Below are 22,970 nucleotides of genomic sequence, written 5' to 3'. Positions count from 1 at the left end.
GTTGCAATAGGAGTTGACCGGGCTCCAAATCTTAAAATAGGAACTCATGAACCTGTGTTTTTCCACTATAATGCTTTCATATTTCGCTGAGAGGCATATCGTATTCCACCAAGTGGTATAGTCTGTCTGGGATAGATCCTTCCAACAATGTAGGATATTTTTGAGGGCCAGAATATGATTTTTTTAATGCATAATATTAATTAAAAGTGAAATGAGGAGCAGAATGCTGTGAATTTTGGTGTGAGAAAAATACACTTCCAATGTCTTTCTGCTTCAGGGACCAACTCAGAAATAAGGGCGTAGGGATTAAGGAGAATGATTCCCTTAATCTCTCATGTTGCTCTTTGGGAGAAGGGCTTAAAACACAGTATAGTGCTGTATATATCTAGCACTGTAAAAATGATAAATGTTCATATATTTTATTTAGCATTTCTGTATTGCATAAAATGGAAGATGCAAGGAACTGGGTTTGATAAGAATGACTAACAGGAATATACTCTGGGTTTAGTGTTCCAGCAAACCTAAAGAGCCTTCTTGTGTGCTTATGTTACAGCTGATTGAGCTAAAGTTTGAAAAGTTTGATGTTGAAAGAGATAGTTACTGCAGGTATGATTATGTGGCCGTGTTTAATGGAGGAGAAGTCAACGATGCCAAAAGAATTGGGAAGTTCTGTGGAGACAGCCCCCCAGGGTAAGTAGTACCATACGCCACAACCCCCGTTCCTTTATAATTGCTGTAGCTAGAAGAATATTTGTTATGTAGTTTTCCTATTTCTTGCGAAATTGTATCTTATGGTAACTGGAGATAATGCGGAGAGGCATTTTAGATAAGTTTGGACGTTTTGGGAAAAATGTCCAAAAATCCAATAGAGGAAATGAGCATTTTCAAATAAAAAAAATGTCTAACTTTTTGTTCACAAATTACCGTTTTCTAGACATTTTTGAGCTTAGTGCAGTGTCCCGCAAACTTTTTAAAGCTGCAGGATACTAAACGCGGGTCCGGAGCTGGAGGTCAACTGGAAGATGACCTGTCAAATGCATGCATGACAACTGCGCCTCGACAAATGCGCCCTGACAAATGCACGCACTGAATGGGAGGTGACCCGTCAAATGCACCCTGACAATTGAGCTCCATACTGCCCTGATGACAATCCACAGCAAATACTATTTTGTCTTTGCTATCTAGTGTTAGGGTAAGGCTTACATGATGATTATGGGATGGGGCCTGAAGAGACTGAGCAAATCAGGGCCTTCCAGATATCCACGTATGCCAGATTCAGATTGGTGTTCGCATTTCACGGGGCGCAATTGTCGTGTGCGCACTTCTCAGGGCACAGTTGTGATACCTGGATTTGTCGGTGTGCCCATCTGGAAGTGCATGGGCGTCAACACGATGACATCACGTGCTTGTGTGTTGTCAACATGTTGACGTTCGCTCATGCAATTACTATGCCGGTGAGGGTGCTGATTTTTACTGTAACCAACCTATTCTTCTCCTTTCCTTATTTCTCCAATTTTGCCTGTCTTCCCTCCCATTTTTGATTTTTTTATAAATATTTTGGTTTTACATTGTAAACTGCTGAGATTGCAACCTCAGTTTTATATTTGCGGTATATCAAATAAATTGAATTTGAACTTGAGAGGCACCGGCAAGGAGGAGAGGCGTCTGCTGACTGCCTCTTGGCGTGGGAGGCATGTCCTATAAGCAGTCATCCGGCGCCTCTTCTCCTCGCTGGCATTGCGCGGCACATCCAGAATCTCGCCGCGCTTTGTGATACACTGGCTTAGTGCTTCTTATCTTTTAGGACCTTTTTTGAAAAAAAAAATCCAAAAGGAAAACGCACGCAACATGCTATTGGGATGTAAGAGCAACCAGCATTTTAGCAGAGTGACCACAGAGACATTTCACCCGAGCAGAGGGACACTCTAGGGGAATGTCAAATTAAAAAGTCCCAGGTACACATCTTATCATAACCCATTCAGTTTCCATGCAGTCAGAAGTGCCAAATTAAAACGCTTCTCTTGAAGCGAACCTACCCTACCCTCTTGTTTCAATTCCCCCTCCCTCACTTCCCTCCCTCTTTAATTTTTAAAAAAAATGTATTTAATCCCTTACCATTTCCCATTTCTTCCCTTTGGTTCCAGTAAGTCTGCATGTTTTGACCCCCCCCCTTTCCAATTTTCTTTTTAATTCTTTACTCTTATTTTATAATATTTGATCATTGTAAACCGTTTGATAAATGGTATATCAAAGATTAAATAAACTTGGAAACTACGATGAGCCCTTCAAAACCACCCAAAACTTACTGTACCACCTGTATACCTCAAAAGTAGCCCTTATATCTGCAGGTATCATCTTTATGTAGGTACAGTAAGTTTTGGCAAATTTGGCAGCCTGTTTCTTTCACATCTTTGGGTGGTGGGACGGGGTTGGTGACCACTGAGGGAGTAAGGGGAAGGAGTCATGCCTTAATCCTTCCAGTGGTCATCTGGTCAGTTTGGGCTCCTTTTTGGCCCTTATTCATTTTTAAAATGGGTCTAGCTCCAAATGTCTAAATAGTAGCCTGGATGTTTTGATAAATGTTTGATTATCACTGCAAAACGTCCCAAGTCCTAAGCCTGCCCAAAACACACACCCTTGGAATTTAGACTAACAGCCTAGAAAGACGTCTAAAATATGGGTTTTGAAAATAGTGATTTTCATGTTTTAGCAAGAAAAAAGTCCAAAAGCCACTTTAGGTCATTTTTTTGAGAATGAGCCCCATAGTACAGTAGGGATTTTTCAGGTGCTTTCAAGTGACCCGGACAGGATCAAGTGACAGGGTTGGACTCTGAATGCAGGGCTTGATCAGTCATTGATCTGGCCCAGTTGATCACATCTTCTGTTCTTACATTTTACTACAAAAAAAGTAATATAGCACACAAGAAGTCAAATATAGAGCTCTTAAATCTAGACTCCTAAATGTGTCCTCTATTTTCAGCCAAACTTTGCAGCCTAAGTTTTCAGCTGAAAATTCACCTACATCTAGGAGTGTAAAAGTTATACTCTTAAATTTAGGCTTAAACAGACAAAAAAAATCTCTAAATGTGAGGTTGCACAAATAGCCTTCAAGACACAGTCCAAGAAAACACTCCAGGATCGAAATAGAAGTCAATCTTTACTGGAGCTTCAAACTGAATAATGGCATGACATGGGATCATGTTTTGGCATAGGATGCCTGCTTCAGGAGTCACATACACTTCTTAATCACTCTTCTGGGTTTTTCTATTAGTAAAACATGTGATATCGACAATATTAAACATCTAAAGCACAAGTAAGCTAAAAAAAATTTGTGTTCCATCCATGATGATCCATGGCACTATCAACTGAAAGGGCGATTATCCGAACATTCAGCATTCAGCAGAAAAAATCCAGAACCCACCTTACTATTACTATTAATTATTTCTATAGCGCTACCAGATGTATGCAGTGCTGTACAAAGTCACAAAGAAGAAGAAAACAATCCCTGCTCGAAGAGCTTACAATCTAAACAGACAGGATGTCATGGATACAGTTAAGGGGAACAGTTAATCTGCTTTCTGGATTGATGGGCAGAGGGAAGTACAGGACAATCAAGCCATTGTGACATCACTGATAAGGTTGGCTCTTATTGGTAGAATGAGGCATTATGACATCACAATCTCATCTCTGCTTCCAAAGACTGAAACTCTTCACACTACTTCTATTAATTATTTCTAAAGTGCTACCAGACATACGCACCGCTGTACAGAGTCGCAAAGAAGGCAGTCCCTGTTCAAAAGAGCTTACAATTTAAACAGCCAAGACAGACAAACAGAATGTCATGGATACAGTTAGGGGAACGGTTAATCTGTTGGCTGGGTTGGTGGGCAGTGGGGCACAGGGTTATGAATTGAATGCTATATCAGACAGGTGGGTTTTCAGTCTGCTTTTAAACAAGGGAAGGGAAGGGGCTAGGCGGGCATAGGGGGCAGCTAAATGAAAGGAACGAAGTTTGGAATTGCAGTGGAGGAGAAGGGTACAGCTAAAATGTAGCTCCTGCTGATTCCACAAGAACTGAGCATGTTCATGGTTCCAGTGTCAGCGACACAAAGTGTTGCTACTGACTGCCATGATGTAACTGACTTGTTGTGGGGCTCAGTTTCTTCAGCTGGTAGGGTTTGGGGGATCCCTACCAGCTAAGGTATTTTTTTTATTTTTAGAGGAGGATATGGGAGGAAAGAGAAAAAGATGTCCAGTGGCCACTCATGTTATCATGTCTGGCTATACCAATAGACAAAAGAATCAAAGATGGAAGAATAAAAAGGATAAAGGCCCAAATAGGGGGCAGACATTTAATATTGTATCATGAGTGCCTGCTCATTAGCATGCAGTGTTGGATTCAGTACCTGTGCTCTCTATATAAATTTGGAGAAGGACAGTATAGTACCTGGCTTTTCTATGTGATCACAAGGCGCTATTTTTTCAGCCATAAAATAATGAAAGGGACCTTTAGAAAAATGAATAGAGAAGTGTGTATGTCACTTAGGAAGCGGAGGCACATTTGATTAAGTCACTATGCAGTAATGATTATTTTGTTGTCTGTGGTAATGTTATTGTGGTTAACTATTTTCAAGTTTCATTGGATAAGGCAATAAAATGTATGGAAATAAATAAAGATGGAAGGGAGCCTCAATTAACATTTCTGCCACTGCCAGGAAGGGAATATTACTGGATATACAACAGCCCATGTAATGTCAGAGATGGTGCCTCTCCCCCCACCCCAATAGCCCAGGATGTCATTTAGCTTAGTGATGGTTCGGGCTGGAGGAGTTCCAGATTCAGAGCAAAATGGGCACAGTAGGGAATGCATTTAGGAAATAGTGGTTAGTATATGCACTGAGGGCATCCTGTAGGCAGAAATCAGAAGGACATTTGTTCTGCTGTTTCAGTATCAGTTCATTTTACAGAGAGACACAAGCCTCCTTATGCTAGTGGGCGACAAGCCTCTTGGACGTAATAGAAAAAATGAATGTGTCGGAGAAGCTTGTGTCAAGGTTGATTCAGGATCTCTAAAAGCATTGACATTGAAACAGGAAACACAAGTTCAGTGTGATTCATGGTGTATCCTTGGGTTGCAGTCAGTATCTGAGGTCCACCAGACAAGTAGACGGAGGGAAAAGATGTATCACATTTACATAGGTACCATACACGTAGGTACCAATGGTATAGGAAAATGTGGGAGGGAGATTCTGGAAACCAAATTTAGGCTCTTAGAAAGCTGAAATCCAGATTTAGGCAAACCTGTGGGATGGTATACATCCCAGCGTACTGAAAGAACTCAGAGATGAAATTGCTGATCTGCTGTTAGTGATCTGTAACTTGCTACTAAAATTGTCTGTAGTACTTGAAGATTGGAGAATAGCCAATGTTATGTTGATTTTTGAAAAGGGTTCCAGGGGAGATCGGGGAAATTACAGACTGGTAAGTCTGACTTCAGTGCCAGTCAAAATAGTGGAAACAATTATAAAAAATAAAATTGTGGAAAACATAGACAAACATGATTTAATGGGACAGAGTCAGTATGGGTTCAGCCAAGGGAGGTCTTGCCACACCAATTTGCCTGAGGGTAAATAGTGGAGTGTCACATGGATCTTGTTCTGGGACCGGTGATATTTAACTTATAATGTAAATTGCTTAGAAATTATATAAGCGTTTAATCAAATTTTTAATAAAACTTGGAAACTTGGATCTGGAAATTGGAACGACAACTGAAGTGATTAAATTTGCAGATGATAATAAAACTGTTCAAAGTTGTTAAAAAATATATGCAGACTGTGAAAAATTGCAGACAAAACTTAGGAAAATGGAAGACTGGGCATCCAAATGACAAACTAAATTTAATGTAGACAAATGCAAAGTGATGCATATTGGGAAGAATAACTCAAATCATAGTTAACAGATGCTAGAGTCCACCTTTGGGATTAGTGCCCCCCAAAAAAGATTGGGGTGTCATTGTAGTCAATATGCTGAAACCTTCTGCCTGATGTGCGGTGGTGGCCAAAAAAGCAAACAAGATGCTAGGAATTATTAGAAAAGGGATGGTAAACAAGACGAAGGGGTCCTTTTATCAAGCTGCGGTTGGGGTTTAACGTGCGTAATACCGCACGTTAAACTGCCTGCCGCGCTAACCTCTAATGCCTGCATTGAGCAGGCATTAGTTTTTTAGCTGGCTGTTGGGGTTAGTGCGTAATGAAATGTCCAACGCGCTAACTCCACTAGCATGGCTTAATAAAAGGACCTCTTGTCATAAATAAACAATTGCATAAAAGGACCTCTAAGGGGTCCTTTTATCAAGCTGCGGTAGGGGTTTAACGCATGTAATACCGCGCGTTAAACCGCCTGCCTCACTAGCCGCTAACGCCCGCATTGAGCAGGCGTTAGTTTTTTAGCTGGCCGCGGGGGTTAGCGTGTGATGAAATGTCCAACGCGCTAATCCCCGCTAGCGCGGCTTAATAAAAGGACCCCTAAGAATGTTATAATGCCTCTGTATCACTCCATAGTGCGACCTCACCTTGAGTATTGCATTAAATTCTGGTCACCTTATCTCAAGAAAAGATTCGAAGAAGAGTGATCAAAATTATAAAGGGGATGGAACTCCTCTGGTATAAGGAAATACTAAAGAGGTTAGGGCTCTTCAGCTTGGAAAAGAGGCAGCTGAGGGGAGATATGATATGAGGTGTAGAATGGGTACAAGTGGATCAAATTTTACTCCATCAAAAATGACAAAGACTAGGGGACACTCGATGAAGTGACAGGGAAATACTTTTAAAACTAATAGGAGGAAATATTTTTTTCACTCAGCTCTAGAACGCATTGCCAGAGGTTGTGGTAAGAGCGAATAGCGTAGCTGGTTTTAAGAAAGGTTTGGAAAAGTTCCTGGAGGAAAATTCCATAGACTACTATTGAGACAGACATGGGGGAAGCCATTGCTTGCTCTGAATCAGTAGCATGGAATGTTGCTACTATTTAGGGTTTTGCCAGGTACTTGTGACCTGGATTAAGTACCTGGCAAAAACCCTATTATATTTATACTGTACATAATACATTTAATTTTTAAGCTTGCTTGTAATTGTGATTGTAACAAACAGATCACTGGCCAGTTTCTGAAGGGAGAAGGGGGGCAGTGTCACCTCCTAATGCATTATTGTAGTTGTGATCTCTGCTTGTTCTATTGAAAACCAGTGTTGTAGGTATCAGAGTGAATGAAACAAGGGTGTCAAAAGGCCAGAACTGGTGTAATGTCCCCCTCTAAACACTAGGGGGCCCTTCTAGTGAAGTTAATTCTGATAGTACATACTAAATTCTAAGAAGCCTATAGGTATATAATGGGGTTCTTAGCACTCATGGTGCATGCTCATGCCCATTAGAGCATGCTAAGCTTTAGTAAAAGATCTCCTAGATCACTTGGCAATGATATTTTGCTGCAGGCTGTATAGATCTAATTCCACCAGGGGATTCTTCTATTTCATTTTGGAAGAGGGAAGGGATTTTTGTTTTAACATCTGCCTTTTTCAACTATAGCTCAAGGCAAGTTATGCTCAGGTACAGTGGGTAGGGCTTCATTAGGAAGGTGCAAAGAGGGCAAATGCCTTCTGTCCCCATTCCAAGGAGGTCCCCAAACCAGAAGAAAATGTAGTCTGACAACTGGCTTTGGGGCCCCTCCCTAATTTTTTGTCCTAGGCCCCCGCATCTTTATCACTGGTCCTAATAGTGTGCATTTTCCTGTCCCTGCAAAGCTTACAATCTACCCCCCCCCCCCCACACACACACACACTTCTACTAAGCCTGATAACGTGGGCTGGTGCGGTGAATGCTTCAATGATGATAGGAATTGAATGGGCGTTGGAGCATTTGCTGTGCGACACTCGGCTGTGTGGCCTAATTTTGTATATGAAGCAAAGAAGGTTAAAATGACTTGCCTAAGATCATAAGAAGCAACAGTAAGATTTGGACTAGGCTTCCAGCTCACTGGTGTAACCATTTGTCTACTCAGACTACAAAACTTTCAGAAAAAGAAATAAAAACCCTGCCATTCAAGAAATCCATCAAGACAAACTAACTCCACAAGAAGCATTTCAATCCCCTGAAGTAATCCGCTCAACTATGTAACTCTTCTGGAATTGTCCAGATAACCTCTTATATAATCCGCCTTGAACCGCAAGGTAATGGCGGAATAAAAGTCACTAATGTAATGTAATTCTATATTGAAAACCCCTTGATAAATCAGAACCTAAGTAATAAGTAATCCATATTAATAAAAAAATATATATATAAACTACCTGGACCAAGCTAGTATTGAACACAGTAATGAAGGAATATACATTCAATTTTACTTTAAAATTGGTCCAAAGACTATATCTGTTAAAACGAACATAAAACTATCCATGTTTCCTGCCAAAATTCAAATTGAAGACCAATGGACTTCTGTCTCATTCACCTCAAGCCCCAACTAATCCAGTTTGAGGACCCACTATATATAAAGACAAACTGCAGACCACACAGCATGCCCTGAAGAAAGCCACAGCCTGATGACTGAAACGTTAGTTTTACCTGACCAGATGCAGCAAGATCCGGAAAACTGCAATAAGCATGATGCCAGCCATGGAATCCTAAGAGAACATATGCACATTAGATGCTTTTTGGCACATGAACTGTACAAGCCCTTCCTTTTCTATGAACTAAAGTATATTCTTACATCCCTTCTACCAACAGCATGCCAAGGAAAAGAAGAAAGCGCTCAGATCAAAACCCTGTTCGTTAGATTCTCCTTTCGATTTTTGTGATATGATGGTAGTTTTACCTATTTTTGAAGGATGACTTCTAACTCTTGGCATACAGCTCACTACTAGCACTACTTATTCCTGGATTTAGCTTTATAGCAGATTATGTGGCTGACTTTCTATAGGGCCAAACAGAATTTAATATGCAATCTGCATCAGTGGGCTATTCCAGTTATGGTGTGGATGCGTAGAGAATTGCCTGGTTGTCCCCTTAAAGTCAACCCTGCAGAGCTGTCAAATTACTCAGTTCCATGAGTGAGACTTCAGCCAGTCCTGGTTTTTAAACATACTTCTCAAAGCAATGTGACATTTGAAGTCCCCGATTCTATCCACTTAAATCAATGCTTCAGGTTCCATAATGCAACCCAATGAGTGTACTGTATATGCAACTCAGAACTTAAGATATGAGACTATAGAGATAACCCAATGTATATCAAAGCTAAAAATGGGAATAAACTGAAAAAAACAAAATGTCAATCAACCAAAGGTTTATTCATTAGGAATGCTTGCCACTACAACCATATGTGAAGGAAAAGGATCTCAGTAACCACTATTTATTATATTAAGTGTCAAACAACACATAAAGGGGTCCTTTTACTAAGCTGCGGTAGCATTTTTTGCATGCGCTGCAGATTAGCGCACTAACCCCTGCGCTATGCGGAAAAACTAACGCCAGCTCAATGGAGGCGTTAGCATCTAGCGTGCGTGCTAAAACCGCTAGCGCAGCTTAGTAAAAGGAGCCCTAAGATTTTGTTGTATTTTGTCACACAAAGTCAAAAAGATAAAATAAGATAAAAAAAGGAAAAAATATCTAAAAGTGATTTTTGAAGGTGTTTCAGCATCAGTGAAAGAAAATTCAATCCAGTTATAACCATTAGACATCAATGTAGTCTACAATTTGGATTTCAGAGATCCTTTTCCTTCATATATGGTTGTAGTGGCATGCATTCCTAATGAACAGACCTTTAATTGATTAACCTTAGAGATAACCCTGATGTGTTAGACTGGGGTTATTCCACAAACCACTTCTGGACTTCATTGGGCAGTTTCAGTTATGCATCCGCTATAATAATACCCTTAGTGCACATGCACAGTTGAAACTTCATGTGGCCATGATCCCTGATCCATGGCTCCGTGTCACCACATGCGCAATAGGAGCCTTCGGCGGTTTGCGACGCGTGCGGTGGTTTCGCCCACAACGTTCCTGCCCCAATCTCCAACGCCGGCTGCCTTCTGATGACACCTCTCCTTCTCACCCATGGTCCAGCAAGGCAGCAGCCATGGGGCATTTGCTAGGCCGTCCCACTTTGATAATGCGAGGCGGGCTGGCCTAGCAAAAGTCCCGAGGCTGCCCGGCCTAGCAGATGAGAAGGTAAGGGAGAAGGGGTACTACTGGACAGGGGGGAGGTAAAAGGAACGGAGAAAGGCTACTGCTGGACAGGGGGAGCAGGGAAGCGATGCTGCTGGACAGGGGGGAGGTAAAAGAAATGGAGAAGGGAAGACAGACAGGGAGAGAGACAGAAAGAAAAAAAAGACAAGACAGGGGGCAGGGATTTAAAAAGAAAGAAATGCCTAAGTCTACACATCTATTCTAGCACCTGTTAATGTAACGGACTCAAAAACTAGTTTGATATATTGTCTATCTGTAATTAAATTTTACCAGTTTACAATAAAAGTCTAAATAAAATAGAAAAAAAGTTACAAATCATAAGAACATAAGAATAGCCTTACTGGGTCAGACCGATGGTCCATCAAGCCCAGTAGCCCGTTCTCACAGTGGCCAATCCAGGCCACTGCTACCTGGCCAAAACCCATGCTACCGATCCAGGGCTACCCTCTGTCTTTCTTAAAGCCAGCTACGCTATCCGCTCTTACCACAACCTATAAAGAAGAGCTTACAGAAGAGTAAGAAAGCAAATAGACTACTCTTTAAAGTATATATCTACAGATTCAAACTTTTAACCCTAAAGCTATTCCTTGTGAGTTAGGAAGCTCCATACGCACATGTCAGTCAGAAATCTGAATCTTCATTCAGAAGAACAAGGAATGGAAATTGTACTAAATCAGAACTCAAGAAAGCACTGAATGTAAATAAACTGTCTTTTGCTTGTTCTTCTGTATAACATTCACATACTTATGGCAGAATGCATAAATACAAGCCTTGGAGCATTTTTTTTAAATTCAAGATATTACCTGGCTACCTTTGCTGTTTTGGTGTATTGCCTTAATTTGGTTGGCTGGAAAATATTGGACCCCTGAAGAGGCTATTGATTAGGCAAAACAAAGACTGTGTAAGGTCCCTTTGCTACAATGTTCCATATATGTACAGACCTTTACTGCATGAGCATATCAGCTTTACCTTTTGTCATTTTTTTCAATTTGAAATAAACTTGCTTGAACCAGATCCAGTGGCGTACCAAGGGGGGGGCGGGGCGGGAGGGTCTGCCCCGAGTGCAAGCCATGAGGGGGGTGCTCCCGGTCTTGGAGTCATGGCCCGGGAACTTCCCTTCTCATGGCCCGACCCCAAGGCTTTCGCCTCTCTTTACCCAATTCCTGTAGAAAGCAACCTGCAGAAAGGATCGCGGGTACTTCAGCGATCCTTGCAGGTTGCCATAGGCCTCCTGAGTTGTCCCTCTGCCGCGGTTCCGCCTCTCTCTGATGTCAGAGGAGGGGCAGGACCGCAGCAGAGGGACAACTCAGGAGGCCTATGGCAACCTGCAAGAATCGCTGAAGTATCCGCGATCCTTTCTGCAGGTTGCTTTCTGCAGGAATTGGGTAAAGGGAGGCCAGAGGGGAACACACAGGTCTTCCCGGTGGGGGGAGGGGGGACAGTCCTTTGGGGAAGGGGGGAGGTACAGGCCTTCAGGGGTTATTGTGGGCTATATGTTTGTAAGAAGCCAACTGCAACTTACAATAGTGACTAAACATATCTGGCTCAGACAAGTGGTTTCTCCCTCTTTCCCCCACAGCATGGGGGGAGACTAAGAGTGGGTGTTAGAAATGATTGCACAGCCCCCCTCAGGGGGGACAGACCTTCGGGGGGAAGTGCAGTCCTTCGGGGAGTGCAGGCCTTCGGGGGGGTGCAGAGGTTCCGGAGGGGGGGGGGGGACATGCCTTCAGGGGAGACAAACCTTCGGGTGGAGGTGCAGTTCTTCGGGGGGGACAGGCCTTCAGGTGGGGGTGCAGGCCTTCGGGGGGACAGACCTTTGGGGGGGAGTACAGGCTTTTGGGGTGGTGTGCAGGCCTTCAGGAGTGGGGTGTAGGCCTTCAGGGTGGGTGCAGGCCTTCAGGGGGACAGACTTTCAGGGGGGAGGTGCAGTCCTTTGTGGGGGGGACAGACCTCCAGGGGAGGGGATCCTGGTGTAGAAGTGCAAGGAGGGAGGGAGGGAAGGGGAGGTTCAAAGATACGTGCATATGCCGGACTTTGGGGGGAAGAAATAATGGGTCTAAAAATAGAGGAGTGGAAGAAAAATGGTGGATAATGGGATTTAGGGAGGGAAGGAACAGAAAGGGAGAGAAGTTGGACACAAGGGATGGTGTGGAGGGGGGATAGAGATACTGGATAGGAGGATAGTTGGGAAGAAAAAGGGAAAGATGGTGGACCCTGGGGTGCTGGGGAAGGAGGGAGAGATGCTGGATGAAAGGGTAGTTGAGAAAAGGTGAATCTGTGGATGGAGACAAAAAAAAGGAAAGATGTCAGACCTCCGGGGGAGGGAAGGGAAACGGAAGTGGAGGACAAAGATGGCAGATGGATGGTTAGCACGGAGAAAGAAGAAAGAAGGAGACCATGGCAAGCAAGACAACCAGAGCCTGGGACCAACAAGAGCCTGGGACCAACAAGATTTGAATATTGACCAGACAACAAAAGGTAGAAAAAATAATTTTATTTTCTATTTTGTGATTACAATATGTCAGATTTGAAAAGTGTATCCTGCCAGAGCTGGTGTTAGACCGCAAACGTGAGCTAGGATTTAACAGAGAAAGGAAAAGTCCTTTTTGTTTATTTTGTTTACACCACTAGTTCCCAACCTTGTCCTGGAGGACTACCAGACCAATCGGGTTTTCAGGCTAACCCTAATGAATATGCAGGAGAGAGATTTGCATATAATGGAAGTGAGAGGCATGCAAATCTGCTCCATGCATATTCATTAGGGCTATCCTGAAAACCTGATTGGCCTGGTGGTCCTCCAGGACAGCGTTGGGAACCACTGGTTTACACCACAGAGCCAGTGTGGTTAGGAGAAGCCAAAGGGGGTGAAAAAGCTATAAAATAAACCCACTAGGATGTTTGAAAAAAAACACCCAATTGGGCAGGAAAATCAAATCAAATTGAAAAACCAATTCAATAGGCTGAATTGAATCAAAATTTTTTTACCTAAATTGGGCAGCTAGTTTGCGCTACTGTCTTAGACTTTAGGACCTGGGATTGGGGAGATATGGCATCCTCAGTACTTTATAATGCAAGTGAAACGAGGATTTGGTCAGACTTTTGAAGGGTCTGCAGAAGAAAAATATTGTATAGGCCAGGGACTTGAGACAGCAGGAAATGGGAACTTTTCGTCCTTATATTTTTGTGAATGGCAAGGCTGAGGATGTCAGAGAGTTTAGTTAAAATATGTGCTTTATAAAAAAAATATAATAATTTGTTTTATAAAGTTTATAAGCATTGCTGGCCTACCCGGTGAGGTGTTCCTAGTGGTGGTGGTGGTGGCAGCGTGTCACTGTGTTGAGAGGAAGAGGTGGTCTGGGAAATTCTGCTGAGCAAACTCCGGGCCCATTTCCACCCCCCAGTTAATCCACTCCACTCAACTGGTTCACACAGTGAGTGGGTCTTTGGGTGTTGTGCCTGGGGAGTTGTTTTGGGATCTTTTCCAGTGGTTTGTCAGTATCTCCTTGTGGACCAAGGAAGGAAACTTTGTTAACCTTAGCATTGACCTTCAGAATATGTTTGTAACAGCGCTGCTTGTGTGGCATTAGGCTATGTAGTGATCGAAAGAAAAAACTAGATCTTTGCACATTTTTGCACTATATGGTGGGTGTATGAGGAGATTCACATTTCCTGCACAGCTAAGTCCGTGTGAAGTTACCTTGTTCTGTATTTGACATCTATCAAGGTCTCTGTTTGGAAGGAAAGATCTAAGCTTAAAAACGAAGTGGCCAGAAGTTATGATAAAAGCAGATAGCGTAGCTGGTTTTAAAAAAGGTTTGGACAAATTCCTGGAGGAAAAGTCCATAGTCTGTTATTAAGACATGGGGGAAGCATCTGCTTGCCCTGGATCAGTAGCATGGAATATTGCTACTCTTTGGGTTTTGACCAGGTACTAATGATCTGGATTGGCTACCATGAGAATGGGCTACTGGGCATGATGGACCATTGGTCTGACCCAGTTAGGCTATTCTTATGTTATGTTCTCATCTGTAGGGGCCTTTGTTTTCACTTCTTATTTTAATGTATTTTTTTCTGGGAACTTATCAGTGTTTTTTATAATGGGAACAAAAATGGAAGAGAATTAATATGTGTGGAATGGGGGTGGGGGGGGTGGGTAACTAATTTCTTCAGCTAAATAAGTTTACTTTGGTGTTCAGAAGCCAGGCCATTAAAAATGGATATACTAACAGTATAGGATCCCTAGAATAGAGGTTCCCAAACTTTTTAATGTCTCCTTTTTTTTACCTATCTTCCTCTTTCTTTCACCCCTCCCAGTATCCACTTTCCTCACATGTTCTTAAGATAAGCCATGTTCTTGGGGCAGTCTGCATCACAAGTAGCTGGCAAATACCAGAGTAGATCATATTTTTCACAGTTGATCTGAAACAATGTGATGGCTTTTGCTGGTCTTTTCATTCAGCCATCTCCGTTCTGTTCTCCATACTCTCTTGTTTGTTCTCCTCTGCTTGGGCTATCAGTCCCAATCCTAAATCTTTAAACTCTTACCCCACTGGTTCAAATTGCCACCTTTCCAATCTTATTCCTATTCCTCCTCTCTTTCTTATGTACCTTGTGAAAAGTCTTTTGTCTCCAACAAGTTTGCCTACATTCATCTTTCTCTCTCATACTTACCAACTCCCAGAGCAATGAACTACTCCTACTAAAAAGACAATGCAGACAACTAGAAAGAAAATGGAGGAAAAACAGTCAAGATTCCACAACCATGATAAAACAACTACAAACAATACAAAACACAGCCCTAGGACTGGTCTACTCACTGAAGAAATTCGACCACATCACAGAGGCATACCACGACTCACATTGGCTCCCAATACAAGTGAGAATACACTTGAAATTTTCCTGCCTACTATTTAAAGCAATAAACGGAGACAGCCCAGCCTTTTGAAACAATCGACTAGTTCAATCCACCTCAACTAGACATAGGAGAACCCACACACCATTCATACACCCTCCAACCAAAAACGTCAAAAGAAAAAAACTGTACGACAACCTCCTAGCCACTCGAGCTGCAACACTCGACCCCCAACTCTACAACCTATTGACCTCGACCACAGACTACAAAACCTTCAAAAAAGAAATAAAAACCCTTCTATTCAAAAAACACATAAAACCGAACTAACACAATCAGAAATGTCCCAAGCATCACTTGCAACTACACCATATGTACTTCTAATGTTATGACAATTCAGACATAATTTATGTTGGATTAATGGTTACATATATGAGATTCAATAAAAGAAAATTTTCACTGCCCGTTTCTATTCTGATCATTTATTCCGTTTCATGGTTATTACAAAAAATATTTTTTTTACATGGGGGGTGTGTCAAAAATTGATGGGCCCTGGGTGCCACATACCCCACGTACCCTAGATCAGCGGTTCCACAACTTGCTTGGTTTTTAGGGAATACCTGCCCATTTTCCTGGAGTGTATTTGCAGTATCGCTCGTTGTTCCTGACCACTGAAGATTCATTTCACCAGCTACACACCCTCCTAAATGAAACTCACCCCTGAATCTGGGTCAGGGTTACATATGGCTCCCAGAAGCTTGGTGGAAGAAACCAGGAATTGCTGTATCCTTGGGGAATCTCAGCCAATGACCTTTGCTGTGGTTGAAGGCTGTACTTGTATAATAATACCATGGACTGTGTTTGCTAAAGAACATACATGTTTAGAATGAAAAGGCAATTATAGCCTCTTCTGAGGAATTTCAGCATTGGGAAAGCATGTGCAGCTATAAAAGTGAAAAGAGACTGAAGCAGTACATTACCAATGTCAGCAAAAACCTTTTAGAGATGCAGCTCAAGTTGTACTACTGCCAATATGCTAAAGCCAGGCATATAATTAGTGAAATGCCAGTTGCCCTTTTTTTTTTTTTTTTTTTTACAGGTTGAGTGAACTCAGAAGCAAACAGCTCCTCATTACAGAGTTTATTTTGAGAGACTCTTAAGGTTTAAATTTCTTAGGGAACTTGAAGGTAATAAGGTAGCAGCATCTATCCTATAGTCCCTCAGGCTTATGCATTCTCCCTGCATTAGAAGCCAGTAACTTATGATTTGGAATCACTATTTATTTAATAAAAATTTTATACCACCCAAAAAACTAAGTGGTTTTCAGAACCGATACACACAAAAAATATAAAGTATAAATTTGACCATGTCACCCCTCTGCTGATAGACTCCCATTGGCTTCCTATTGCTCATCGAATTACGTTCAAAATATTACTGCTAGTTTTTAAATCTATAATCTATAATGAACCCCAGTTCATCACTAGAATGCTCATTCCATACAACATTTCACGGACCCTCCGATCAGCTTCAAACAATCTGTTAACAGTCCCATCTTTAAAAATAATTGGAACTAGAAGACAAGACATGTTTTCAATTATTGCCCCTACCTTATGGAACTCTATGCCTCAGTACATTAGAGACATAAAGGACCTCATTTCTTTTAAAAGAGCTTTAAAAACTTATTTTTTCAAGGATGCTTTTAATATATGACTCTCAGATTTATAATTTTTTTTAACCCTAGGTTTTATATCCCACAATTTTTCTTTTTTCCCTTCCTTGAGTTATTTTTCCCTTTAATGTATATTTTCTTCTACAAATATATTGTAACTTTCCCCCTCTACCCTCATGGTTCATGTATGTTAACCCAGTATGTTTTTTTATTTAAAGTCAGTGTATTTGTATGTCTATTTTACTTGAATTGTACATCGCTTAGATATTTAATAAGCGATTCATCAAGCACTAATAAAACTTGAAACTTGAAACATACACTGAAAACAAAAAAACTCAAAATCATCATACATATAACTTTAACATCAGATGTCACCCATGGCAATATTATCAGTAAAACTCTTTGGCAATAGCCAGTAAAAATAAAGCAGTTTCAGAATAATAGCTATGTAACCTTGTCAGAAATAAGCGCCAACAAATAACTTTGTCTTAAGCAAATTCTTAAAAGTCAAATGTTCAACACCTGATCTATCTCCCCTTTCTCTATTAAAGCATTAAGAGGATGATGGGATTTTCTTGATTTCAGATCACAAAAACATGGCTTGTAAATTTAAAAAAAATGTTAACAATACAGTGATAGAGATCATCAAGAAAATTCCATCTTTTCTACAGCATCCCAGGCCATAAGAATAATATATATGTAGATTGTAATTCTGACCCAAGCCTTATTTTTATTTTGTGGTTTACTTATAGTCCTCCCCACCTGATCTTCAAACCCTGTCATAACTAACCTGTTCTAAACCTACTCACTGCAATTTATGATGTTTGCTTACATTCAAAACCCTACTTTATAAAACTCCTGCTTTCATTTATAAACTATTAATTCCCTATACTTCAAATAGAACATTGAGATCGAATGAACAGCACTTATTGGCGATTCCTTCTCTTAAAATTATTAATACAAGACTGCAATTTATTTTTTCTATCACAGCCCCTCAAACATGGAATTCGCTTCCTATCTACTTGAGGGAAGAACGCAACTTGGAAAAATTTAAGAGCAAATTAAAAATGTTCCTTTTTAAGGATGCCTTTGATAATTAGCAAGCCAATTCACTGGCCTGATTTTAACTTCACTGTACAGCTTCACTGAAGTATACAGACTTTTCCTTTCCTCATGTATTTCCCTTGAATGTCTTACTTACTATCAAATAATTTGTAGTTTTTTTCCCTTCCTTTCCCTGTGTTTCTGGGTTTGTTAAGTTTGTCATTAGTCATGCAAAACTCAGTTCTTGTCATGTGTTGTATTGTTCCCTAAATTTTGTAATTTTAGTGTTATGTACATTGCTTAGAATTATGATTAAGCGATTAATCAAAACCATATTAAACTTGAAACGAGCTGAGGCACAGAAAGCCTTTGTTTGTAGCTGCTAGGGTGTTCTTAAGCGCCAATCTCATCCCCCTTTAATTCAACCACTGCAGCCCCAGTTTTTGGTAAAACAGGTTCACGATCGGATATCCGAAATGCGCGGGACCAGAGGCTTCGGAATTAGAATTTTTCAGTGTTTGGAAAGAGATGTCACCTGTGGATGCAGTAATTTACCGTATATCTGTTGCTTGCTGCGGCCCCACAGGCAGTGGTGTAGCTAGAGTGGGTGGCGCCCCCACCCTCATCTCTGCCCCTCCTGCCGCACATGCCTCTTCCCTTTCCCCTTCCCTCTAACTTTCCTGACACGAGCAGCATCACGAACATGCCGCCCACGTCGGTGTTGGCTGTCCCTCTGTCATTGCATCCTAGGCACAGGACCTGGAAGTCATTTCGGAAGAAGAACTGATGCGGGTGCAAGCAGCAGGTTGGACTGGCTGCTCACACCGGCAAAGAGCTAGAGGTATGTTTGGGGGGGGAGAAGTGAAGGTGCCGGCACCCCCACGAAGATGGTGCCTGGGATGGATCGCCCCTACCTCCTTGCTACGCCACTGCCCACAGGTTTTTCCCTGATGTATTCTGCCTTGCTGATATCATTTCCTGTTTCCTTCCTGACTGGACATGACACAGAGACACCTATGGGGCTGCAGCAGGCAACCAATATGAATTACTGTGGCCACCAGTGAGACACCTGCCACCATAAGGGTTATTGGGGTGGTTGACAGGTGGGCATATAGATTTTGAGGGAGTTTTGGAGGGCTCACCATATACCATAAATGGATTATGGTGAAATGTGTCCCTGGCACCCTTTATGTCAGTGGTCTCAAACTCAAACCCTTTGCAGGGCCACATTTTGGATTTGTAGGTATTTGGAGGGCCTCAGAAAAAAATAGTTAATGTCTTATTAACAAAATGACAATTTTGAATGAGGTAAAACTTTTTATAGTTTATAAATCTTTCCTTTTGGCTAAGTCTTAATAGTAATATTGTAATTTATAGCTAAAGTGACACATGATCAAGAAACTGATTTATTTTACTTTTGTGATTATGATAAACATACCGAGGTCCTCAAAATAGTTCCTGGCGGGCCACATGTGGCCCCTGGGCCGTGGGTTTGAGACCACTGCTTTATGTGAAGCTCATCAGTGCCCCAGTGCTCTGTTGGCATATCTGTGTGGCCAGTTCATTAAAATGCTGACCCGTCCCAGGTCCAAATGGGCTTTGTTTTGGACATTTTGCATTTGGATGTTTTGATGTTCAAAAATGGCCAAAAAAGATAGACGTCCTAAGGGACAGAATGTCTAGACCAGGGGTAGGCAATTCCGGTCGTCAAGAGCCACAGGCAGGTCAGATTTTCAGGATATCCACAATGAATATGTACAAGATGGAATTGTCTGCCCTGCCTCCTTGAGATACAAATCTATCTCATGCATATTTATTGTGGATATCTTGAAAATCTGACCTGCCTGTGGCTCTCGAGGACCAGAATTGCCTACCCCTGGTCTAGATAAGTCATTTTTGGAAGGAAAAAAAAAAGATAAACATCTTGCGGTTTCAAAAATGGTCATTTTTTGGACCCAACTTTTGGATGTCTTTGTAGAAATGTCCAAAGTCAGACTTAGAAGTCCTATCAAAAATGCCCCTTTATGGATCTCACAATATTTCATACAAGTGATAGTTACTAGATATTTCAAATGTGAACCCATTTATCAAACATTAGCCCCATGCAGACTGAGTGAAATGGAAATCTTGTTCATAGCATCTCCTCTGATTCTTCTCCTGAACATGAAAGAAAAGCCTCTCCATAGGGATTCTGGACTCAGCTGAGTGCAAAATTCAAAGAGCATCACACAGGAATCTGTCAACTTCATTTGCTGAATCAAGACAACTAATGAATATGAACAGATTCAGTACATGTAGCCACAAAGAATCTCCTTTTACCAATTTCCATATGTATTATTTCGCAGTTCTTACCTCAGAAGAGCAGTTGATTTGCTTAAGCAAATGTCCATGTTAAATTGCAGTTTGAGAACCAGAAATACTTGAAAATCAAGTCTCCTGACATTGAAATTTGAATTTGCATATGTGTGCATTTCAGGGGTATACAAGTTCAGTCCTCCATGACTGCAAACAGGTTGGGTTTTCAGGATATTCTTAAAGAATATGAATGAGATTTGCATAGAGTGGAGGTGGGACGCATGCAAATCTATTTCCTATATACATTAGGAATATCTTGAAAATCTGACCTATTTCTGACCCTTGTGTATGTATACTGCCTGAAAAGGAAATTATTTGCAAAGATATATATGTTTATAATGAATCTAGACTAGAGGTCTGCACGGGAACGGGGATCTCGGGAATCCCACAGGAATCCCCCTAACCCATGGGACTCCCAAGGGGACCCCTCTCTGGCCCACGGGACTCCCACGGGGACCCCCCCCTCTGGCCCACGGGACTCCCATGGGGATGGAAGGCTTTGGAAGCAGGGTTCGTTCATATAATATAATGGACACGTCAGCCTTAGTAAAAGAGGGGATTTATAAGTTAATTACCTGAACAGAAAACAAAAAAGGGTTCCACCAAAGAGATTCCACAAGGAAAACAGCAGCGCAAACGCAAAAGAAACTGTGGAATTGCTGATCCCGTCAGAAGTAATTGCTGCTTTTTATGGGGACGGGCGGGGATGGAGGTAATTCCTTGCGGGGATGGGTGGGGACGGAGAGGATCCTGACGGAGCCAGAGAGGATCCTGGTGGGGACAGGTGGGGATGGAGAGGATCCTGGCGGGGATGGAGAGGATCCTTGCAGGGATGGGTGAGGACGGAGAGGATCCTTGCAGGGACGGGTGGGGACAGAGAGGATCCTGACGGGGACGGGTGGGGACAGAGAGGATCCTGATGGGGACGGGTGAGGATGGAGAGGATCCTGGCAGAGACGGGTGGGGACGGAGAGGATCCTGACGGGGACGGGTGGGGACGGAGAGGATCCTGACGTGGACGGGTGGGGATGGAGAGGATCCGGGTGGGGATGGAGAGGATCCTGACGGGGACGGGTGGGGATGGAGAGGGTCCTTGCGGGGATGGAGAGGATCCTGACGGGGACGGGTGGGGATGGAGAGGATCCTGGCGGGGATGGGTGGGGATGGAGAGGATCCTGACGGGGACGGATGGGCCGCAATCCATTCAGGTTTTCAGGATTTTCCCAATGGATATGCATTGAAAGCAGTGCATGCACATAGATCTCATGCATATTCATTGGGGAAATCCTGAAAACCCAAATGGATTGCGGCCCTCAAGGAGGGACTTTGAGACCCCTGCTCTAGACCGTATGAGAAAAAAAAAAGAAAAGAACTGAGCTTTGACTGAGTCTGGAGTCCATTAGAGCTGGTAGGGTCTGGAAGTGACTCAAAACAAAGACAATACAATTAAGGCTGGGGGATGAGGAAAACAGATCCCAGATGGCCATAAGAGTGACATTGAAGGGTTCTTGGAGAAGAGTTAAAAAAAAAAAAAATCTACTGAGAATCACCCATGCCAGTTGGGGTGGAGAATATGAAAATAAGGGGAAACGATGGGTTAGGGGCAGAAAAAAGTTGCTGCAAAGTTTCTGAACACAAAACTTCAACACATCAGGAAATATTTCCAGAGCAATTCTTATAAGGTGCTTTTATTTGCTCACAGTTCTCTGATTTCATTGTAAATTGTCTGACTCTGCAGGCTGTGGTACTCGCAGTGGCTATAAGGTATCAGAAACACCAGATATAGCAACTGTCGGTCACGTGACACTGCAGCTGGAAAAATTGATTTTTGCCAGCCCCTCTCCCCCCTCCCCTTTTTAAAATGGAGCTGTTTAAAAGGTTAGACTAAAAGGCTGCTCAACCCAATTATCTGTCCATGGATAATGCTTAGAAAAAGGATTGAATAAAACACAGGGCAGATGTTCACCACCTACCCCTTCTCATTTCTAGCAGTCATAATTTAGAATTACATTGAAATAGCCATTAGAATTATAAATACATTATATTGGTTTTGGCTGGCCAGGAAAGGGAATTTTAAATGTTTTGACTGGTTATTATAAAAGATCTGTTCCTCTATTTCAGCACCATTGTATCAGAGAAAAATGAACTGCTAATTCAGTTCTTATCCGATTTGAGCTTAACTGCTGATGGTTTCATCGGTTCTTACAAATTCAGGCCTAAAAAGTTACCCACCACTACAGTTCCAGCAGTCACCAGAGCTTCTTCAACCACAAGTACGTTCTATCATTTACTTGAAATTTTAGCGCTAGAAGAAATGTTATTGGTGTAGAAGGGGCATGTTTAGCAATATTAATCGGAATACCATTCTTTTTAAACTGCTCCAAATGGTACAAACTTAGGGCTCCTTTTACAAAGCCATGTTAGCAATTCCCCCGCGGCAAATGCACTGAAGACAATTCAGTTTCTATGGCAGTGTATTGCAAACTGTGTGATGCGACAGATTCCAGGTGTGCCACGAGTTGCAAGGAGGAGAGGTGCCGACATCGGCTCACTCCTTACAGTACGTGCCTCTTGCCGTGAAAGGCATGTCCTGTAGTCAGTCAGCCTGAGCCTGCGCCAGCGCCTCTGCTCTTTTTCCTCACCTATCCTTCTGCAGCACCCCTTCCCCCCCCCCCCAGCGGTGGTAATAGAAGGCTCAGGGCCACGGCTGGAGGACATCTGTGCATGCGTGGCTGTCGACGTGATGACATCACACATGCGCATAATGTCATTGCGTCGATGTTCACGCATTTCCGGGTGCCCTCCAGCTGCGGCCCCAAGATT

The 22,970-nt window shown here is 42.3% G+C and overlaps 1 protein-coding gene across 1 annotated transcript in view; it reads left to right on the top strand.

The window, feature by feature from the left end:
• PCOLCE2 (procollagen C-endopeptidase enhancer 2) overlaps positions 1–22,970 on the top strand; it is a 60,582-nt gene that overhangs the window by 15,333 nt on the left and 22,279 nt on the right. The window contains exons 5-6 of the mRNA XM_033957612.1: positions 554–690; positions 22,269–22,420. Of these exons, the coding sequence (XP_033813503.1) occupies positions 554–690; positions 22,269–22,420 (289 nt within the window). The remainder of the gene's footprint in view (positions 1–553; positions 691–22,268; positions 22,421–22,970) is intronic.

The sequence above is a fragment of the Geotrypetes seraphini genome, chromosome 9 (genome assembly GCF_902459505.1).
Source record: "Geotrypetes seraphini chromosome 9, aGeoSer1.1, whole genome shotgun sequence".
Taxonomy (NCBI): Eukaryota; Metazoa; Chordata; class Amphibia; order Gymnophiona; family Dermophiidae; genus Geotrypetes; species Geotrypetes seraphini.
Note: the sequence above shows the minus strand (reverse complement) of the source record. Positions and strands in the feature narration are given on the sequence as shown.